At 46.4% G+C, this 22,973-nt stretch overlaps 1 protein-coding gene across 1 annotated transcript in view; it reads left to right on the top strand.

Moving 5' to 3' along the window:
• Window positions 1–2,965: 2,965 nt before the first annotated feature.
• Window positions 2,966–22,973, top strand: part of Wdfy1 (WD repeat and FYVE domain containing 1) — a 60,667-nt gene continuing 40,659 nt past the window's right edge. Inside the window, exons 1-2 of the mRNA XM_045148091.1 lie at window positions 2,966–3,115; window positions 21,743–21,810. Coding sequence (XP_045004026.1) covers window positions 2,979–3,115; window positions 21,743–21,810 — 205 coding nt within the window. The 5' untranslated portion in view covers window positions 2,966–2,978. The remainder of the gene's footprint in view (window positions 3,116–21,742; window positions 21,811–22,973) is intronic.

Below are 22,973 nucleotides of genomic sequence, written 5' to 3' on the forward strand. Positions count from 1 at the left end.
TTTCTTTAGTGCAGGAATGAAGACCATGAGATGGTGCTGCCCACATCCAGGGTGATTCTTTTCTTCTCAGTTCAGCTTCTAGGTAACATCCTCACAGACATACCTAGAGGTTTGTCCCCTACTTGATTCTAAATCCAGTCAAGTTAACACTGAATATAGTATAACCACCACAATTACTGAGCCATGTCCTACACCCAGAGTGTAAGTTCTAATATTAGAGGGAGAGTTTTGTCTCTTTGGGCAACTGCTGCATTTAGAATAGCTCCTGGTTGGCTCAACAATTTGTTGACCTGTATAGTCATTATATTGTACAAGCCTTGTGAGAACCATGCCTCAATAATCCAATTGATATATGGTGCCAGGTGGGTGCGCAATGTGTGTGTTGAGTACATGAATGAATTATGAATGTTTGTTACTAACTTCATCATAAGGATTAGTGTAACACTGCACAACAGAAGTTCCTTGCAAACTGTATCTGTAGTTTGAAGTTATTTGTCACATCAAAAAAGCAAAAAGCAGGTCATGCTATTTGTATACTTACTAGAAAAAGAGAAAAAATATGGATATTACAGGGCCTCATGTCACTACAAACAAACTCCAGCTCCGTGTAATATTTTGTGCATTGGCTTGAAGCGAGGACTGAGGAATTTAACCTGGGCTGTCAGGCTTTGCAAGCAAGTGCCTTTAGCCACCGAACCATCTCCTGAGCCCATTATTACTTTTAATACTGTCTAATTCAACGTATACAGAGTAACATTTCAACATGTAATTAATATAAAATTATTATTTTAAAACATACTTATTACATTAGCAAAGGAACTGAAGTTCACAAGATATGGAGGGAGCAGAGTGTTATAAATGGCTGGCTTTGGGAAGCAGATCAGGAGGGATCAGACCTGTGCCCCTTCCACCCAGAGGCTGTGCATTATAGGCAAGTTACTAACCATTTTTTTTTTTGGCATTGTGTAGTATGTGTGCTGTGATATATGGTGCGTGTGCAGATGCTTGTGGCCCATACATATGCATGAGGAGGCCAGAGGGGAACACTGGATGTTCCTACTCCATCAGCCATCCATGTTTCCTTGCAATGAATTTTTCACTGATTCAATTCTGGAGGTTGCTGTTTTCACAAGCTCACAGGATTCTCCAGTCTCTGCTCTCCAGAGGACTACAGACATGTGTGGCCATGCTCAACTACTTATGTGGGTGCTGGGGGATCAAACTCAGGCAGTCTCAGGCTCCCCCAGGCCCTCATGCTCCTTATATGGGAAGCGTTCTTACCTGCTGAACCCTTTCTTCAGCCCCAGTATAAAAATATTAATAAAACATCTTGCATCTGTTTTGGTTTACATTGATTCTTTAAGATCCAGTACGTATTTTGTACTTAAGCCGCATCATAGTTTGGACTAGTTGCATTTCAAGGCCAGTACAGTGAGATTCTACTCAGGTGTTGGAACTACCTAATGGTGTGGGGTGAGGGGCTCTGTCTGGGGTTATTCATCTCCTGGGTCATGTCCTCCAGCCAGAGCCCATCAGGAACACACCTGCAGCTGAACAATGAGGCTGGTTACCTGTTGGCAGTAGGTGAGTCATGGGTAACCATGCGCATCTGAGGACAAGGAAGTCTTCAGAAAGGTCAGAGTTTGTGTGAGGTGATTTGGGGAGGGATTTAGGAAGGAGGGCTTCCTTCTGGAGGGGGGTTTGTATGGAAGTGGATAAATAAGAGATTGGCTATTTTAAGAAATCTTATCTAGATGGAGCAAATTAGAGAGAGGAAAACCTGACCTGGTAAGTGAATAGGAATTACTCACGTTTATCAGGACAGGAGGATGATTTTCATTATAGTCTGCAACATTCATATGTTGGCTGTTTAGACCCACTTGCAGAATGGCCTCCTGTGATGTTTCTGCTCCACGGGAAGGGCTCTGAGTGCGGCTGATGCTACCAGCTCTGCTCCCAGAGGTTAAGGGCCACACTGCTCGTTCACACAGCTGTGCAGCATTTAGCAAACGAGTGAACTTTCTGAGGTTCGGTTTTGAGAATGCAAGGGTACCACCTCTCCATCTTCGAAAGCTGTAGGTACGGAGGTGCTCTATCAAAGAATCGGGTTGTCCCTGCTACACGCTCACCACTTACTCAATGTCATCACTACAGCTGAAAGATTCTCAGATATCCTGTATTTTTTCACCTATTACTATTTCTGTAATTGGAATGTGTTTTTAATCAGACAAGGGCTTCTTAGAATGGATGCACTGTAATATTATTTGAGGGGTTCCTACTCCTCCCCAACTTCTCAATCCATTTCCAGGTGAATGGCTTTACTTTTAAACCTCCATCACATTCCTCACTTCTCTGCCCATGCCCTCAGAAGTCCTGTTCAAGTCCCAGAACTTTAAAAAATATACATTTTATTTATTTATTTGACAGAGAGAGGGGGAGGGAGAGAGAGAAGCAGATAGAGAATGGGCTCACCAGAGCCTCCAGCCACTGCAAATGAACTCCAGACGCATACTTCACCTTGTGCATCTGGGTTATGTGGATACAGGGGAATTGAACCTGGGTCTTTAGGCTTCACATGAAAGTGCCTTAACCACTAAGCCATCTCTCCAGCCCAAAGAGACTACTTTTCTTTTTTTTTTTTTTTGCTTCGAGGTAGGGTCTCACTCTAGCCCAGGCTGACCTGGAATTCACTCTGGAGTCTCAGAGTAGCCTCGCCCTCACGGCGATCCTCCTGGCTCTGCCTCCCGAGTGCTGGGATTAAAGGCGTGCGCCACCACGCCAGGCTCCGGGTCCAAGAACTTTTTAACTGAGCGACGTTCCTAGACAGTACGGTCGTGTGCGGCGGTATTCGCAGGCTTACGGCGGCGCGGCGCACACGCGGTCTGGTCGCCCCGGACAACCGGCGCGTCCCCGCCCGCCGCCCGCCGCCCGCCGCCCGTCAGCTGATGGGCCGGCGCGGGGGAGGCGGCGGCGCGAACATGGCGGCGGAGATCCACTCCAGGCCGCAGAGCAGCCGCCCGGTGCTGCTGAGCAAGATCGAGGGCCACCAGGACGCCGTCACGAGCGCGCTGCTGATCCCCAAGGAGGACGGCGTGATCACCGCCAGCGAGGACAGGTAGGGCCGCCGGGGCGCGACGAGGAGCGCGCGGCCTCGGGGCGAAGGGACGGTGGGCTCCGAGCCCGGCCTCCCTCCCCGCGGCCGGCCTGCCCGCGGGTCCCCGGACCTCTGCAGCCTCGGTCCTCCTCCCCTTCGCGCGCTTCTTTGGCCCTGGGACCTGCAACGCAAACCTGTAGCCCGGGACCCCGACCCATAGGGCCCCTCGGGCCCGGACCCCGACCCGCCCACAGCGCCCCTCGGGCCCGGACCCCGACCCGCCCACAGCGCCCCTCGGGCCCGGACCCCGACCCGCCCACAGCGCCCCTCGGGCCCGGACCCCCGCCCGCCCACAACGCCCCTCGGGCCCGGACCCCGACCCGCCCACAGCGCCCCTCGGGCCCGGACCCCCACCCGCCCACAGCGCCCCTCGGGCCCGGACCCCCGCCCGCCCACAGCGCCCCTCCGGCCCGGACCCCCACCCGCCCACAGCGCCCCTTAAGCCCCAAGGACCTAGTGTCCACTAGCAAGTATCCTGGCTGGGACCCTCCACCTCCTCTAGCCCTTCCCGCTCGGGTCTGCATCCCTCTGAGACCCTCTCATCCACCAGCCAAGAACCACTTTTCACCCTTCTGCTGCAGTCATTTATTTCCGCCCCCCCCCTCGCCTATTTATTTATTTATTTATTTATTCACTTTCCAGGGTCAATTCCAAGTCCCAGGACTGGACGCTGGTTACCCAGGCAGGTTCTGGTGCCCGGTGTTTCTTCCCTGCCAAGGAAGTCCACCTCTAGCTTCTAGTTGGTTCTGGGGTTTACACCTCGCCAAGGCCTCAGGATCAGTTATTTTCACCCACAGCTGCTAGAAGCACCTGGTCTTTTAATTTTACCTATTTGCAAGCAGAGAAAGAGAAGAGGGACCAACAGAGAGAGAATGGGCACATCAGGCCCTCTAGGAACGGCAAACGAACTCCAGACGCATGTGCCCCTTGTGCATCTGGCTTATGTGGGTCCTGGGGAATTGAACCTGGGTCCTTTGGTTTCGCAGGCAAACGCCTTAATTGCTACAGCCACAGCACTTAGACTTTTAATTGCCAAATAGTTTTCAACTTGTTTAATAAAAGGGAATAATTTTTTAAAAAAGATCAGATGCGTTTAGTTCTGAAGGAATTTTTGTGTGTATCTAAACCAGCATGATAAGTTTACCATAAAGAATAAACGATGTGTTCTTACACGTCTTCTTGGGCTGAGGCATCTTGTGTTGGATGCTTCCACACTTTGGGAAGCACTCATTTGCTCCATTTACCAGAGAGAAAACTGAGGCCTTGGAGGTGTAACTCATTTCTTTGAGTCACAGAGATACCTCTGGGAAGTGTATCCTAATGTAACCCAGCCCCCCCCCCACACCTGCACACTGAGCTTCGGGACAGTGTACGATGATGGAGCAATGCTGCTTTCATAGTTTAGCAAGTTTAAAACCCTGCTGGATCTTCAGAACTTGAGTGGCTTTCTGTTGGGAATGTGAAGAAAACTGTTCCCTTGGCACCAGTGGTCTTAAGTGGTGATAGGCACCAACTGGGAAGGCCTGCCGAAGGAGGGAGGGTTCTGCTACGAGACCAACCTTTTGTCATTCTACCCGTAGAAGTAAATGACCCTGAGGACCTGTCCTGAGTGTCCCCAGCTCCTACTGGACTTTGTATTTTACTTTTGAGGGAGCTTAGGTCTTTATTTTTATGTTTTAATCAGGCAGTAAGCTTATTTTCCTTACGTTTTACAGGTTACTGACTTCAAGCAAGGTGGGCAGTGACTGGAAGGATCTGGACAGGGGTGTGCAAAACTGAAAGGGAGGGGGAAGAGTGTAGTGCAGGCGACTGGGGGGAGGCTGGGGGTGCAAAACAAAATGCAAGGGTGGGAAATGGTGCCTGCGCGATAGAAGCAGATGAAGACAACACTATAAAAGTTAGCTGGCTTTGTTCAGTAAAATATTTTATTCATGACTCATGCTTGTTGGGTAAATTGCCGACTATCTGAGGTTACTGGGCATGTGCAGTGCTGATGAGAGGGTTCTGAAGAGTGATTCCTCAGCTGCTCTGGGACTCAGGGGTTATGGGGAGTCGTGGAGCAGCTCTTGTTTCTCACTGGGGCGTCTCTATCCTGTGGGGCTCCAGCCGATGACTGGACCACCTAAGGTCGGTATTCAGGTTTATAATTTGTGTGTGTGGCCCATGGAACTTCCTTGGAGGTAGGACAGCCTTTTTGTAGCAGGTGCCACATTTCATGAGATTTAATGAAAATACCTGGCTCTGAGTTTAGTTGGTCGTAGTTTTTTTTTTCTTTCCCAAGTTGTCATAAACATGTGTCATACCGCTTCATTCATCCGTTGGGTCCTTCATGCACTAAGAGCTCCATGTTTATTGAACGCAAGAGCAAGGTCCTGGGCATTCAAGAGGGATCAAAATTCAGAGTACCTGCCCTCGTATGATTTGATTTATGCACACTCCCTGTGAACACACATGCAGAGGCCAGAATAAAACAGTGGGTGTCCTCCTCTGTCCCTCTTCTGCTTCGTTTTCTGGAGAAATAGTCTCTCGCTGAACTTGGAGGTGCTAGCTTTGTTTTTTCTTGGTCAGACTGACTGAGAGAGCCCCTGCATTTCTCCCGTCTCTGCCCTGACTCAGCACTGGGGGTTAAGGCATGTGTGGCCATGCCTGGCTTCTCCATGTGTTGTGAGGATCAAACTCAGGTCCTCATGCTTGTATGGCAAGGGCTCTTTCCCACTGAGCCATCTTCCCAGCTCCCATGTAACTTCCGATTCAGTGATGTTTATGGTCTTTGACCCAAGGAAGCTCGTGTGTGTGTGTGTGTGTGTGTGTGTGTGTGTGTGTGTGTAGAATATGGGCCTGCCTTCTTCATCCAAGAAATTGCCCGTCACTTACCAAGTACTGGGTCCCTGTTAGATCTGTAGCAGAAAGACAGCTAAGAAAGTAATTGTTCTTTCCAAGGGAAAAGTAGTCTATTGAGGACGTGGGCTGTTGTACTCAGAAAAATAACACAGGAAAAGAAGTTTCTAGAGCCAGATTCAAGGACCATATCCAGAAGAGGTCCTCAGAGCTGGTCTTCATCCTAGGACTGATTTCTAGAAGGAAGGGAAGAGGCATGTCCTCATTCCAGGCACAGGGAGAAGACAGAAAGGATTTTGTTTAATTTTTAAATTATATATATATATATATATATATATATATATATATATATATATATATATATATTTTTTTTTTTTTTTTTTTTTCAAGGCAGAGTTTCAGTCTAGTCCAGCCTAACTTTGTAGTCCCAGGCTGGCCTTGAACTCATGGTGATCCTCCTACCTCAGCTTCCTGAGTTCTGGGATTAAAGGCGTGCACCAGCACACTAGCTAACAGGAAAGAATTTTAAGGGGTTAAGAGCCAGAGCTGTTTTGAGGTGACCAGAGTAGATGTGTGGGAAACCACAACAGGAAATGACTGGGAGCTAGAAAGCCAGTGTCCAGCTTTCAAAGAGTCCTTCTTTGCGTGGCTGTCTTGGGAATTGGACTCTGTTGTGCAGGCAGAGAACCACCACCAAAGAGTTCAAGGCGGGCAGATGACAGGACTAGGATTTGGTTACAGAAACCAGTTGCTGACCCTTGGGAAGGTCGTCCAGTACGAATTGGGTCGTCTGTGTGCTCCTGCAACCAGGGCTCGTACCTGTCTGTAAGAAAGCTGCAGGTACCTGCACATGAATGTGTGGCAGTTGGACTGAAAACTTATTTGGTTGTTAAAACTTGACCTGAACAGATGAGACTGTAATGTTTATCCTGTGCAAGGTAAGGATTCCTGCTTTATTGCAGAAAGAGCACTGTGCCAGGTCTCGCTGTGAGTATTGTGGGACATAGGTAACTGCATCATATACTGATGGCCGTTTGACTAGTGAGAAGGCTGAGGCCCAGAGTACACTGAAGTAATCGTCTCGCTCACGTAGCTCTTACAAGGTAGGACCAAGATTTGCGTTGAGGTCTGACTCTTGAGGCCCAAGTTCTTTGGGCCATGCACCCAGTGTTTTCTAACATTTTTAGGTTCTGTGTCCCAGCTGTAGAAGTCGGTGACTGATGACTCTAGCAGGAAGTATGAAATTCTGGGATTCTGGGCTGTGGAGAGGACTCAGTGGGTAAAGTACTGGCCATGCAGACGTTAAGACCTGTATTTGGATCCTCAGCACCTCTGAAAAAGCCAGGTGTGTGGGAAAGTGCCTGTAATCCTAGGAATGGGGAGGCAGAAGCAAGAGAGTCCCTGGGGTCTTCTGGCCTGGTAGTCTAGCTGAACTTGTGAACTCTCAAAGGACCCTGGGTCAGCAAATAAGGTGGAGCATGAGTGAAAAGACCACACGTTTCAACCTCTTGCCTTCTCACCACATGTGCACCTGAACATGTGTCCACACACATGCAAACACTCACACCTACCCGTGTGTACCCTGAATACACACATGCCTTCAAAAGTGCTAAGATTATATATCTTTTTGCCTTGGTTCAGTGATTCTTTATGGTGGTTTGGATCAGATGTCCCTCCCGTATACTATGTGTCGCGCTGCTTGGCCGCTAGCTGGTGGCAGTTTGGCAGGAGGGGCCAGCCTTGCTGGAAGGAGGTGTGGTGTTGGGAGTGGTTTGGGGTATTACAACCAGCTCCCCCTTACCAGAGCTCAGCTCAGTCTTGCTGTTTTCTGCCTGCTGTGGAAGAGGTGATGTCCATCCGTTGCTGGTGCCATGCTTTCGCCTGTCGTCCTGGAGCTTCCCCTGGACTCTACGCCAAAATAAACCCTTTTCTCCCATCAGCTGCTTTTGGTTGTACAAAGCAACTGTAACTGTAGCATTCTTTCTGTTAGTTCTCAGGGTTAAAAAAAAAAAAAAAGCTTTCACCTTTAAAAAATTTATTAACTCATTAGAGAGAGAATGGGCATGCTAGGACCACTGCAAACAAACTCCAGACTCATGTGCCATGTGTGTATCTGCTTACATGGTGGGTTCTGGGGAATCGAACCTGGGTCCGTAGCCTTCGCAGGTGAGTGCCATAACTGCTAAGCCACCTTCTTAGTACAAATTATGTTTTAAAGCTTAGGAAGTAACTTAAACATTTTTTCTTTCTGAGACAAGGTCTCGTTAAAGCCCAGTCTGGCCTGGAACTCAGTCATTCTGCCTCAGTTTCCCGAGAGTTGGGATTATCGGCATGTGCTTCCACACCCAGTTTAGAAGAGTAACCTTTCACATTCATAGGCAGATCCAGCAGAAGGTGATTATCATGTAAACATTATAAGCAGTGAGAACTAGGACACACTGAGGGGAAAAGCTAAAGATACAAGGGTCTTCCTGAAGTTCATGCCCACTTTTCCAAAATCTATGCCAGTGGCTCTCCAGTGGAGATTGAGGCCCCAGAGTGCATTTGGAAAGATCTGGAGTCATGTTGACTTGTCTTGAGTAGGGTGAGATCCTGTGGGTGTGAGACGTCAGGTGCACTGCTCTACATCCAAGGTCAACAGAGTAGCCTCCTTGCCCCAGCCACTGCAGGACTGAGATTGGGAAACCATGGTCTCGGTTTAAGGTCTGTGGTTTTTCTGCTCTTTCTTGATTTATGGTTCTCAATGTTGAATTTGGGTCAGAATCACACAGAGGCCTCATTGAAGGAGGAATTAATGGGCCTTGTCCCTGAAGTGTCTGCCAGGGAAAATTGGATGTGGCCTGACAGTTGACAAACCTGTCACGTTCCCAGAGGTGTTTGAGCAGATGCCATGGATCAATGACCACACTTGGAGAACTACTGTTGTACAGGAAAGCATCATGTGTTGCTTGGAGTCAGTGGGGGAGAGTGCCTTTCACACTCCTTTTTCTTCCTGCTTCTGAGATGTTTTTCCCCAGAATCATTTAGATATAACCATCTCTTAAGAAGTCATTTCTGTCACTGTGACAGAATACTTAAGATAAGCAAGTTAGGAGGAGGAAAAGTTATTTGGACTCATGGTTCAGAGTTGTGTCGCATGGCTCTGCTATCCCTGGATGGGCCATGAGTCAGTGTCAAGGCAGGGAAGGCGGCTGGCCTCCAGGGCCTGATGTTCCCTCCTAGCCACATCCTCCACGCCCTCTTCCCCGCCCCATCCTCACCTTTGCAAAGCTTGTACATTAGCATTGTCAGCTGGGGACCCAGCTAGTCTTCAAGGCATGACCTACCTTTCCCCCAGTAAAACCTGACTCCGGATGACAGAGCTGAGTGTAAGCCATTGTGGAATATCAAGGCTTAATTCCATCAGGCCTGGACAGATAAACAGAGGCTGGGGCAGTAAGCTTAGTGGCCCACTTGGAAACTTTCATGAGCCAATATATCATGAACAGTTATCAGAATGACATACTGCGCGTACTAATTCATTTCTGTTTTGTTGAGTAAAAAGTACTTTAAGTCCTTTTATTTAAACTTCATTCTTCTGCTAAAACTGAATTAGTGGTTTTAACTTTAAATTACCTGAACATGGTAGTTAAGTTTTTCTTTTTTAATTTTTTTTTAATCTTTGGAGGTAGGGTCTCACTCTAGTTCAGGCTGACCTGGAATTCACTCTGTAGTCTCAGGGTGGCCTTGAACTCACAGTGATCCTCCTGCTTCGGCCACCACACCCAGCGTGGTGGTTAAGATTTTGAGCTTTGGAATTTGAGGGAAGTCTAAGAATGATAAGTGATAAATGCCCGAGTCGGTAGAGGCCTACTGTCTCCCTATTCAGAAATTGAACACGGTCCCCTCCCAGCAAGCTTGAGCAGTGCGCTGAAGAATTAGAACTCGGGGCTTTCTGGCGGGGAGACAGCAGGAGATGGCTTTCAGAGCAGAGCTACGACGCGGAAACAGCAGGACCTGGCTCCCCAGGCCCACTGCTGCTGTGGACTGCGCTGGGGCCGCACAGACCCTAGACAGGCAGCTAGGACTTTACACAGGTAGAAAGCTGGTGGCGCCCAGCAACCAAGCTACGGCTGTGGACCTGCTGTCTTTACGCTGGAAGGCTTGGAGACAGCCCTGTGTCCGCTCTGCTCCAGGGGCAGGTTCTGTGCAAAGCTCAGTTTTGTTTGGCTTTCAGTCAAACTCTACTGTCAGGTGCTTTATGGTGTTGCACATAGATTAGTAAGAAATCATTATCACAAACCACAACTTTTTTTTTTTTTTTTTTCTGTAGGAGTGGGGCGGTTGTTCAAAGAAAGGCCTCATCCTAGCCCAGACTGACCTGGAACTCATTGTAGGCTGGCCTTGAACTCACAGCAATCTTCCTTCCTCTGCCTCCCAAGTGCGGGGATTAAAGGCATATATCACCCTACCTAGCGACAAATGTTTTTGTAGCACTAAAAAAAATTATACCAGATATGTTCATGTATTTGTTTTATTTTAAGATGGCTTATAGGAGAATTTGTACATTTACTAATTGTTTGTGTGGAACAGTCCTAATAGTTTTCTTTTTTAAAAAAATATTTGTTTATGAGAGAGAGAGAATGAGAATAGGCCCACCAGGTCTGCTAGCTACTGCAAAGGAACTCCAGATACATGTGCCACTTTGTGTATCTGGCTTTATGTAAGTACTAGGAAATCAAACCCGGGTCATTAAGCTTTGCAAGTGAGCACTTTTAACCCCAAACCATCTCTCCAGCCCAACAACTTGATTTTTCTTTAATTTATTTGAGAGAGAGGGAAAGAGACAGAGAGAGTGGGGGAGTGGTAGAGAATAGGCACCAGGGCCTCCAGCCACTGCGAACGAAATCCTGATGCGTGCGCCCCTTGTGCATCTGGCTTACGTGGGTCCTGAGGATGACGCAGGAGAAGCTCACAGAGCGGGGCTGTACGTGGGCTTGCGCTTCTTGCTTCATTCCCCTTATGTTCCATTTAATTAACGCCATCCAAAGCTAACGATGGTTCTGCTTACTCTTTCTCCGTGTGAATAGAAGAAAACATGCCCCGCCTACATCAGGCAATGCCACTTTCGGAGTCACAAATGTCAATTTTTATATCTGACTTGGAGTCACGTCTTCTTTAATCTCCTTATTTTGTCACTTACAAGTCATGTCAGTCATATTAACTTCCCTTACAAATCTTTTCCCTGCTATGTCAGGGAACCCCAAGACCAGGTTCATTGGTTCCCTAAGTAGGGCTCACAGCATCACTTCATACCCTCAGCACTGATACAGTTCTGGGACACAGCATACATCAGTAAATGGGGTGAAGACAGGAAGAAACCAGGCACAAGCTTCTAAGAGTCCTTCCCTGTGGGTCACACAAGATGTGCAGAATTCTTTCAGCATTGTCTTAGGACAGGATGTGAGAAATAGTGTTCATCAAGGGTGTTCATGAGACCCAGTCTCCAACTTTCTTACTACAGGCTAGCTCTGCACTCATCCGTTCCCTAGCATGTACCAAAATTCTAAAGCTCTTGAAGAAAAACCATGCCTTTAATCCCAGCACTCAGGAGGCAGAGGTAGGAGGATTGCCATGAGTTCGAGGCCACCCTGAGACTCCATAGTGAATTCTGTAGGTCAGCCTATCCTAGAGTAAGACGCTACCTCCAAAAACAAAACAAAACAAACAAACAAAACACACACACACACACACACACAAAACAAAACAAAAAATGTGAAGCACAGTGAGCCACTCTTGAGTTAGGGAATAGTGAGAAGCCCCTGGGGATTGAAGGTCTGAGACACCAGCCAGCCCTGTGGGTAGGCTTTCCTAGCGACAGCGGTCTCCAGCTGCTGCATTTGCCTTTATTTACCTTCAGGTTTGAACTCATTAATCTTAAACATCCTCTTAAACGTTGATCACTACAGCAGCCTCTATGCTTCTTGCCGAGTCCAAGTGTGCCCTGCTTGAATCTGTCCTGCCAAACTCGTCAACCGTCACCATGGCCTTATGATGTCCTTTCCTTGCTTGGGACCTTTCATTAACCCCATAGTTCATATGTCTGTAAGAAGACCTCGGGGACCTTGTAACTACTCTCTATCCAACCTCATGTCTGTGTTTCTTACTTCTCAGTGGTTCTCTTGGATCCAGTAAAACCAGTATATTCTCCGCCCTTGACATCTGGTACCTCTCCCTCCTTGATGCCTTGGCTCATGTGCTGTCACTAGCCATCTCCCCCGCCCCTCCACCCCCACTTCCTTCTGATGCCCAAGCCTTTTAGAGCCACCTCCAGGCCCCACCCGGCACTCCAGTCCACCCTCCCTGTCTGTCAACCTCAGCCTTCTGATCTTCCTTCTGCATACACCAGATGCGAGTTACTATTGTTTTGGATTCATCCCAAGGTCACTGCCATCTGAAAAGAGAAGGTTCTCTGCTAAAAGTGAGAATAGCATTAATATATGGGTATGAACATTAAGAGAAGTGCTTCCTGAGCAGCTTGGTGAGCATAGTAGACCAGCACCAGCAGGTATTACACCCCTAGGGTTCATGACTACTCCTGTTGTAGGTTTTCAGTATAAAGGATGTATCCCCCCTCCATGGAGTGGGCCTCCAGGCCAATTAGAGAGCAGTTGGTTTCCCCATAACAGACATGCCACTATTGCACCCGTTGGCTCATTTGTCCTGGCTGGCCAAAGTGAAGGCTTGTAGTGTTCACTGTTGAGTATCTCCACTCATGATTTCTCTTTCTCCTATGGAACTGCATGCAGCGTAGCTTTTTCCAGCTTTGTGTCAGCTGGTCTACATGAAGGAGGTTTTCAGTTCAGCTCCAGCAGGATTTCTCAGTGACCTTGCAGCCCAAGTATTTGGAGTCTTCAGCAATAGGGTGTTACATCTATTCCTTGTGGGAAACCAAGAGCCTCCGCAGTGGCCTGTAATGTTTTGGGGGCATCAGTGTCCTCTGTAGCCAGTAGCTCACTGCAAGGTATCCCATCCCTGGCACTGAAAATTTTCTGGTAACAATCTATGGCCTCTGGGTGTTCCACTGTCCAAAAAAGTAGGGTTCCATATGACTTATATATATCCTCCTAGATTTTGACTAGCCCTCCCTCCACCTTTCTTTTACTCAGTCTCTTTCCCTGACCTTACTCAGGCATTTTCACCCCCATTAGTCTGTTCTACTTACATATATACAATACCATCCTATTAAGTACCCCCTCTCTCCCTTTCTAGTCCTTTTATATCTCCATTCTAGCTTACTTGCCTCTGCTACTGAGTTTTATTCCTACTCACATAGAAGTCCAATCATGTGTAGCTAATAAGATCCACATGTGAGAGAGAACATGTGAAGTTTGGCTGCCTGGGCCTGGGTTACCTCGCTTAGTATAATCCTTTCCAGATCTCATCCATCCATTTTCCTGCAAATTTCATAATTTCATGTTTTTTTCATAATTTCATTTTTCTTTACCGCTGAGTAGAACTCCAATATGTAAATGTACCGCATCTTCATTATCTACTCATCAGTTGAGGGACGCCTAGGCTGATTCCATTTCCTAGCTATTGTGGATAGAGTGGCCATAAACATGGTTGAGCAAGTATCTCTAAGGTAGTGAGTCAGGTCCTTAGGATATATGCCTAGGAGTGGTATAGGTGGGTCATATAGTAAATGTATTTTCAGCTGTTTTAGGAACCTCCACACTGATTTCCACAATGGCTGGACTAGACTGCGTTCCCACCAGCAGTGTAGAAGGCTTCCTCTTTTTCCGTGTCCTCATCAGCAGTTATGGTCATTTGTTTTCCTGATGATAGCCATTCTGACAGGAGTGATATAGAATCTCAACATAGTTTTAATTTACATATCCTTGATGACTTGGGATGTAGAACATTTTTTTAGATGTTTATATGCCATGTGTATTTCTTCTTTTGAGAACTCTCTATTTGGTTCCATAGCCCATTTTTCAGGTGGGTTGTTTGATTTCTAATTATTTATTTATTTATTTTATTTTTTTGAGGTAGGGTTTCACTTGAGCTCAGGCTGACCTGGAATTCACTATGTAGTTTCAGGGTGGCATCAAACTCACAGCAATCCTACCTCTGCCTCCCAAGTACTGGGATTAAAGGTGAGTGCCACCACACTCAGCTACTTTTTAAGTTCTTTGTATATCCTAGATGTTAATCCTCTATCAGATGTATAGCTGGCAAAGATTTTCTCCCATTCTGTAGGTTGCCTCTTTGCTCTATTCAGTGTCCTTTGCTGTACAAAAGCTTTGTAATTTCATGAGGTCCCAGCAGTTGATCTGTGGTTTTATTTCCTGAGCAATTGGGGTTATATTTAGAAAGTCTTTGCCAGGCTTGTTCATGCTGTACCAACTGTGCCCCTCACTGGTTTGGGAGTTAGCTAGTTAAAGCCTTGTCAAGAGTGACTAGCTGGAATGGGGGTCCCTGTCCATGTCACTGCGCTGCCCCTTTCAGCCTAGCCCCTGTGGCTCCAAGGATGTGGCAGGCTTCCGCAAGAGGGAGTGAGAACCCGGAGGCCTCTTTGCTCATACCTGTCCCCGCCATCACTGCGGCCCCTCCGTGAGTCACTGTCTCCAGTCTGCAGTGGACAGAGGTCAGAGTAGATCTGTCTCCTTGTAGGGCCAGAGCTCCTTTTCCCTCTCATAGATTAGTAGGGAGTGTACCCTGATAGCTTCTGACTCCCAAGACTGCCCCAGGTGCAAGCTCATATTGAAGCCCAGCCCACCTGACAGAGCAGGAGTCCCTCAGTGAGACACAGCTGAGACCTCTAGACTAGAATCTGCCTTGGTAAAACACAGAGTAGCTTCCTGTACCTGAAGCCACCTCTGATTCTGGTGCCTGTGGCCACAAGGGAGCTTAGACCTTGACTTGAATTGCCCTCAGCCTCATCTTTTCGGTGGTGATGCTGACAGACCTGCTCTTGAGGAGTAGAACATTTTTACATTTCAGATTTTAGACAGCCTCACTTGAATCCCAGCAAAACTAGTCCCTAAGTGTCTGGGCTCTTGGTGATCGTTGGCTTGCTGGGGAGGCCCAGGCAGGACACTGCGGTTTTCCACCTTCAGCTGCTCACAAGGAGCCCAAGTCAGTTTGCTTCACGCATGCGTCCCCGCCCCTCACCCTGGTGGGTCTCCACGCTGTCTGTGGGGCAGATGCTGCATAGTCACACAGTTTAGTTCTGGTTTTAAGGAAGTGAACATTTCATAAGGATTTTCTCATGTCTCTACGTCTTCATGGCTATTTTTAATAACTATGTAACCTGTTGAGTTCCAGTCACTAACTAGCTCATTTCATTGTTTCAACTTTTCTCCCAATTTTCAGTCGTTGACTAGTGCATATTTAGCTTCTAAGTAGGAAGTTCCCCCCAACCCCAGTACTTTCTTCGGAGCCAGTTGCCAAGCCTGGAATTCCTGAGTCAGAGTTCATCAGTGTTACTGGCCATCTTTTACCTAGTGTTTCTCACTATGTGAACCCAGATTCTCATCAGAGTTTGTTCTAACTTAGAATGCAGACAACACATTTGAGCCCTGGTAATGGTCTTCATTACTGGCTGACCTGTCCCTGGGATGCTTCTTGCATAACAGTACACTATGCATGCATTTTTGCCTGAAATATTTAAAATAAAGTAATGTGAGCCCATGTTGACCTTTTACTTATCTGAAAAAAATGTGTGAATTCTCTACAGTTCTGAATCATACACAGGTGAAGCGGGGCTGTCTTGGCGCGCACCAACGTGTGTCTCGCACGGTTGTCTTTGTCTCGCACGGTTATCTTTGTAGGTATAATACCATTGTCTTGCCCGTGTGTGACACTGTTGTATGTGGACATAACATCACGGTCTTGTGTGTCTTTGACATCACGGTCTTAGCCAAGACAGAAGGTGTTGCAGCTCTGCCCCTGCTTCCCTTTCTAAAAGTGCAGAGGAAATGGGTGGCTGAGGCTCCACAATAGTGTGGAGAGATTTGGCAACCATTTCTGTAGGCTCAGAAAGAAATGACACATTTCCTTTCCAAGCACCTTTTGGGAGAAACACCAGAGTATTGTTTTAAAACAATTTGGAAACAGAACTGGAAATGAACATGCGCCTAAGATGGTAATTTTACTAAAAGTTTTCTTTTTGTGTTAACATGGCCTTGGAAGTCAAAGGTCCAGATGTTAGGAGAGCATGGGGAGTCATGGCAGGAAAAGAAACAAGTTAGGTGTGGAGGAGGAAAGTTGTCAAGACATTAGTGGAAATACTCAGCTGTTCTGCGTTAGCTTAGTGAAGGAAGTAGCTTTGACCCTTGTCTTCCAGGAAGCACTGGCCTGTGTAACAATAAAATGATCTCATCTGGATGCGCTAGTCCTTAGTTTATTAATGTCATTGTAAAGTATGTGTATGTGTGTCTGCATGTCTATGTACATGTGTATGAATACATACATGTGGAGGTCAGAAGACAACCTCGGGGTGCTGGTCCTCTCCTTACTTTTTAAAAAAAAATTTTTAAATTAGTTTTCTATTCCGCAAGTACAGGCAGTTTGGTACCAATATTAGGCTCATCTGTGACCTACCCCCTCCCCATTGGCCCCTCCTTGTTGAGTGAGGTATATGGGTCGTGCATTGTGGAGTTAGTGCACAGTTATTGGTACGATAAATGTCTCTGCATATCCTGACCCAACATGTGGCTCTGACATTCTTTCCGCCCCCTCTTCCGCAAAATTTCCCTGAGCCATGTTGGGTTCATTTTTGGTCTGCTTCAGTGATGAGGTGTTGGGGGCCTCTGGGGCTCTGGCTCTCTGATTTGGTAGGAGTTGATTTTTCTCTGTGTTGGTCTCCTTCCCCCTTGTGCTGGTATCTGGTTCATCAGGAAAACACCACCTTTGCTTGTTTTATCAATTTTCCTTAGTTTCAGTTGGGGCCTTTTTGGGGTATGATGGGGTGGCTCTCTCCTTGCATCTATCTGAAAAAGAGAAGCAGAATCTCCAACAGAGAGTAAGTTAGCACCAGGACAAATGAGAGAATGCTTACTTTTTAAATACAGAGCTTAATAGGTGTAGGCCCTCTTATACCCCATGATTGATGGTAGCTTGATATTGGAGAGTGGATATGGTTCTGACTTGTTTCCCAGCTCCAGCTATGGGTCTTGTACCACTGAGGGGATCAGTTAGCCAAATCAAGAGCAGGTGGTTCCCCCCATGGCTGTGTGCCACTACTGCACTTGTGTGGGCATCACAACAGGTTATTTGTTGCTAATTAGGTTAGACCATGAGTTGCTTGGACAGATATTGGTCATTTCCCCCAGTTGCCCATGTAGCACCTTCTGGCACTAGACACGCTGACTGTCTGGGGACTGACTCTCTCCTGGCCTCCAGCCATGCCGTTCCATTTTACGTGTCAGCTGCAAATGGAGTCTTCAGCAATAGGGTCTTACCACTGATCTTTGGTGGGTCATCAAGTACTCTGACAGAAATCTGTCATTCTTTTAGGAAACCTTGTAGGTTTCTCTGATCAAAAGCTCATTGTGGATGATAGCCCCATGCTGGTACTGGGAGTTACAGGTCAGTGCCCACTAAGAAAATGAGGAAAAAGATAACTAATATACAAGAGTTAGAAGAGAGAGAGAGGGGAAAGAGGGAGGGAGAGAAGATGTAGAAGATTTAGGTTAGACTTGATCCTACCCTCTCCAGTGTCTTGTGCTTTAGGTGTTTCCTGTAAGGGCCTGGTGAAGGTTTAGCCATTTGGTCTGCCTTTTAGGAAGGAGAATTTTATGCATTGCCGTTTGGGTCTAGATTAGTGTTTCCCACCCCTTTGATGCCCTCCCCTCCCCAAACCTTCAAACCTCGCCTTCTTATTAACAATAGGTTCTCTCTTATTTTCCCACCAGGGCGGCCAGACTGGCTGGCCTAGCAGCTGCACTATTCTGACTCTTCCTCTCATGCTGTATGTGTGCTGGGATTACAGCACATGCCACTTTGCCTCTGGCATTGCCTGGGTGCTGGGGATCCAAACCTCGGTGGAGTAGCTTGCAAAGCAAGTACCTTTAACCACTGAGCCATCTCCCCAGCCCTCAAAGTTTTTAGTAACTTACATTAAGTAAAATGTTACTAAACACTCTTACTCAGTTGTTTTTAACTTTTTGAATAGTAGATTTTGCTTCCAATTTCTGAATAGTATTTTTTTTTTGTTTTATTTTGTTTTTGAGGTAGGGTCTCACTCTAGCCCAGGCTGACTTGGAATTCACTATATAGTCTCAGGGTGGTCTTGAAGTCGTGGCAATCCTCCTATCTCTGCCTCCCAAGTGCTAGGATTAATAAGAGCATGGTCCACTAGACCAGGCTAAATAGTAAATTTTTAGTCTGGAATTTAAGTTTTTAATAACTAGCCTAATTATTATTTTTAATATTATTTTAAAATAAGTTTTATTTACTTGATATAGATAGATAGATAGATAGATAGATAGATAGATAGATAGATGGAGAGAGAGAGAGAGAATGAGAATATAGGCACACCAGGGCCTCTAGCCAATGCAAATGAACTCCAGATGCATGTACCACCGTGTGCATCTGGCTTTATGTGGGTTCTTGGGACGTAAACCTGGGTCTTCTGGCTTTGCGGGAAAGCACCTTAACTGCTAAGCCATCTCTCCAGCCCCCAGTTATTTTTTATAACCCTCTGTTTTTATAACCTTTTGTTAAGATCAGAATATTAAGTAAATTCCAATGTAACTCATAGAAATTAGGCATTTCTGCTTAATATATGGATTCTTGGGCGCACTAGAGTGTCAAGGGTTAAACATAGTAGCCTGTAAGCCAATATAAGCCTCTTTTCCCACAAGCTGCTCTTAGTTGGGTGATTTCTACCAGAAGAGCAAATCTGATGGCAACAAAGTACCAAGGTGATATTTTGGAAATACTGTTTACTTATTAATAAAATAGCTAGTCAGGGATGGTGTTGAACCTGTAATCCCAGTACTCTGAAGGATGAGGCAAGAGAATCTTGAATTTCAGACCACCCTAGGCCTATAAACAAGCAAATAGAAAGACAGTGACACAATTACAGTTGTCACACTCAAAGAAATGTGTAGAAATTTAGTCAGTGTTCTTTTTGTTGATTCCTGTATAATGGCAAATATGCATTTTTTTGGTTTGTTTGAATCAAGATCCAAATAAGCACACACATTCCCTGTGTAAGGAAAGTGTAGAAAAGCGGAAGAGAGCACCGGACTCGATCTCTATGCACAGACTGTTTATGGAGAGGAGCAGCGGCCTTCCTGCGGGGTGAAGGCTGAAGCACTGGGCCAGGCTGGGGTTCAGACTCATAATGAGGATTCTAAGAAACAGGCTGGACCAGGTGCAGTGGATAAGGAGCTCATAGCTGTGCATGTCCTTGTTCAGAATAGTCTTCTTCGGCCGGGATTGCCTAAGGCCATCTGAGCTAAGGGGAGTGCGTCACTGGGGGTTGGATGTTGGGTTGAATTCCTCTGTTGTTGTTGTTGTTTTTTTTAATGGCCTTCTAACCCTCGGCATAGTTATTAGCTCTTTAGTTCCTTCTGGTTTTCAGAGAAATCTATGAACCCTTCACTCTGTTCATCTGTCTCCCCAGTCTCAGGAATAAGGCTTGTCTTCCATCTCTATTTTTTCCCTGCCCAATTATTAGGTGAGAAATGGTCTTTGTAGACTTTCCTGTAGCCTTACTTTTGCTCAATGCAATACCCTCTTGTTTTTTTTTGTTTTTTCGAGGTAGGGTCTCACTCTAGTCCAGGCTGACCTGGAATTAACTCTGTAGTCTCAGGGTGGCCTCAAACTCATGGCGATCCTCCTACCTCTGCCTCCCGAGTGCTGGGATTAAAGGCGTGCGCCACCACGCCCGGCAGACCCTCTTGGTTTTAGTAGGCTCATCCATCCTCCGTATGTGCTGAAAACTGGTAGTTATACCTTGAGACTTGGTTAAGGCATTTTATCTGATTCGCATGCACAGTAACATTACATGCACTGTCGTGGGATGCCATGTTATATATTTGGGTTAAGTATAGGTTACCTTCTAGTTTTAGCTTTCCTTCAGTTGTATATAGTAGTTTGTACAGACCTGGAGTGTAGTTGGGCACGTGCTAACAAATACACACCAAAGGGAACCAACCACAGAGTGTTACCACCCTCTGAAGTTCCCTCACATTACTCGACTGGCCTTTCCCCCAAATCAACCACTACGCGTATTTTCATCCCCGTAGATCAGTTTCACTAAAAGATGGAACCATGTAGCAGTGTTCATTTATTATATATTTTAGCTTTTTCCTATTAGAAAGACGAGCATGAATGTGAGGGAGTGATGGGCAGGTTTGAACACTTTGCAGGCAGAGGGAGCAGACCCCGGCAGAACGCAGCGCAGGAGCAGCCTGGCTTAGAGGTTCGGTGAAAGCGAGCAGCGCCGGCCCATCCACGCGGCCCTTAGCCTAGTGAGCTCTTCAGCTCCTGGGTCCCTCAGTCACCTTCCTGCACACAGGCAGGACTTCCTCACCAGCTGAGTGTTCTGATGGAAGAGGGCCCTGAGAGGCCCTGGGGGAGGGTTTCCTCCTGGCCAGGAAGGCTGAGAAGGTGCTGAATGAGTCACTCACAAGCAGCTTGACCCTTTTCTTCCTTTTTTTTGTTTTTTGTAGTTTTTCCAAGATAGGGTCTCGCTGTAGCCCAGGCTGGCCTGGAATTCACTTTGTAGTCTTGGGGTGGTCTCAAACTTCTTCTGCCTACTGAGCAGGCATGTGCCACCACACCCAGCATTTTTTTTTAACCCCCCGAGGTAGGGTCTCACACTAGCCCAGGCTGACCTGGAATTCACTATGTAGTCCCAGGGTAGCTTTGAACTTAACAGTGGTCCTTCTACCTCTGCCTCCCAAGAACTGGAATTAAAGTGTGCCACCACGCCTGTCACTTTTTAAAAACCTATTGCTTTCTTCAGTATCTCCTTGTCAGCTAGTCAAGTGGCTAACTTCACACACACTGTTTTACTAAGGAAAGTAGTCAATAGTTCTTAGTTCTTAGTTTTCTTTGCACATCACTATATAAAGAACATTTCTACTGTTCAAATTATTTGAAATCCTGACTTGTAGATACTATAAAACTTGACACATAAGGCCACACTGTATGTAGCTATATACACTATATATATGGTATATATAATATAGTAAATTCTGTTTATGTTTGTGTATATGTGTGTGTGTGTATATATATATGTATATGTGTATATACATATATATATATATTTGTGCAGTTGGTTAACTCTATAAGATCAGTTCAGATGGGCCAGGGAGTTGGCTCCGTGGATAAGAGCACTTGCTGCTTAAGTACAAAGTCCTGAGTTTGATATGGTGTCCATGTAAAAACCCAGCATGGCTGCACCTTCCTGTAACTCTGGTGGTGAGAGGGGTGGAAGAGGAGAATCACTGCCCCCCTCCCCAGTCAGCCAGTCTAGAGAACTCCACGATCAGTGAGAGACTGGCCCAGGGAAATAAGTCAGAAAAGCGACAGAGAAGGACCCAAGACTCCTTCCTGTGGCCTGCCCACATGTGCTTACAGGGCATGCGCCTCTCCACACACATCGCCACATCCACCACGCATGCTACTCTCTCTCTTTCTCTCTCATGCAAATCAGATACGGTGTTGAGGTATTTTAAAAATTAAAAATGTGGTTTTCCTGAGTATAATATAAAATTACTGACACCTACTCTCTTCCTTTCTTCACAGAACCATCCGAGTATGGCTGAAAAGAGACAGCGGCCAGTACTGGCCCAGCATTTACCATACAATGGCCTGTAAGTTCCCGAACTGTTCATCTTGAGGGTATTTCTGATGCCTTTAATGATGTATGTTTCACAATGTCTGGCTCAAAATTGCTCCTGGGTTTTAGAATGAGCTCCTTTGTTGCCCAATATCTCTGGCAGCCTATAGGAAAACTCCTTTTCTTTTGCAGAGGAAGTTAGGCCTGGTAGCTTAACTGAAGGATACCAGCAAAACTTAAAAAAAAAAAAAAAGGTAGAGAAGGGGTGAGGGAAAAGGGCATGTTCCCCTATTTTTCTTTGTCTTAAGTTAGCCAGCTTATATCAGTTCTAACTTTGTACTCAGCACTTAGCAGTTGATGCTGGCATTATAAGAACCCTTTGTATAGTCCCACAATTATGACAACCTACTGTCTGACCTTGTCACCTAACTTTGGGTATGCACAGAGAGATGGGGGTTCAAGGTACAACATTTTCTAGATAGAGAAGTTAGGTGTGTTCTAAAAATAAATGTAGATTAAAGTTCTGCATGGTGACTTTATAACAGCCCTAGGATGTCATGGTATAAAACTGCCTGTATATCGAGGGCTGAGGATATAGCACAGTTGGTGATGTGCTTGCCCAGCATGCGCAGAGCTCCGGGTTTGGTCCCTAGCACCATATAAGCCCGGTGTGGTGGTAAGTGTAGTCTCATCATTTGGGAAGTGGAGGCAGGAAAAGCAGAAGTTTAAGGTTGTCCTTGACTACACAGTGAATTCCAGGTCAGCCTGGGCTACATGAGACCCTGTTTCAAAAGACAAAAGTAAATAAAACACAACAAAATAAAATGACCTTTCAATTCCAGGCCCCTCAAGCCCTTCTAAGCACCACTTCATTGCCATCTTTTTCTCTTTCAGATTTCCACTCCAGGGCTCAGTAGGGAGGGAGTTTTGCTGTCTGAACAGCCTCAGAGAAGACAGTACAGCTGTGGCTGTGCTTGAGACCTTCCTTGGCTCTTAAAGAGTTTCCTCAGTGACAGTTTCTATGCGAGGTGGCCCCTAGGGAAAGCAAACAGAGTTGCTTGTATGCGTGTAGGCTACTGAACATCTGGGTGACGTTCCCCAAAGAGCGCTGACAGCCATTCCAGTGCTGTTGACGTGGTCCACACTCTCCTGAGGTGTTCCAAGATGATGAGCTTCCTATAAACTCCTTCAGGACAT

The sequence above is a fragment of the Jaculus jaculus genome, chromosome 4 (assembly GCF_020740685.1).
Source record: "Jaculus jaculus isolate mJacJac1 chromosome 4, mJacJac1.mat.Y.cur, whole genome shotgun sequence".
Classification (NCBI taxonomy): Eukaryota; Metazoa; Chordata; class Mammalia; order Rodentia; family Dipodidae; genus Jaculus; species Jaculus jaculus.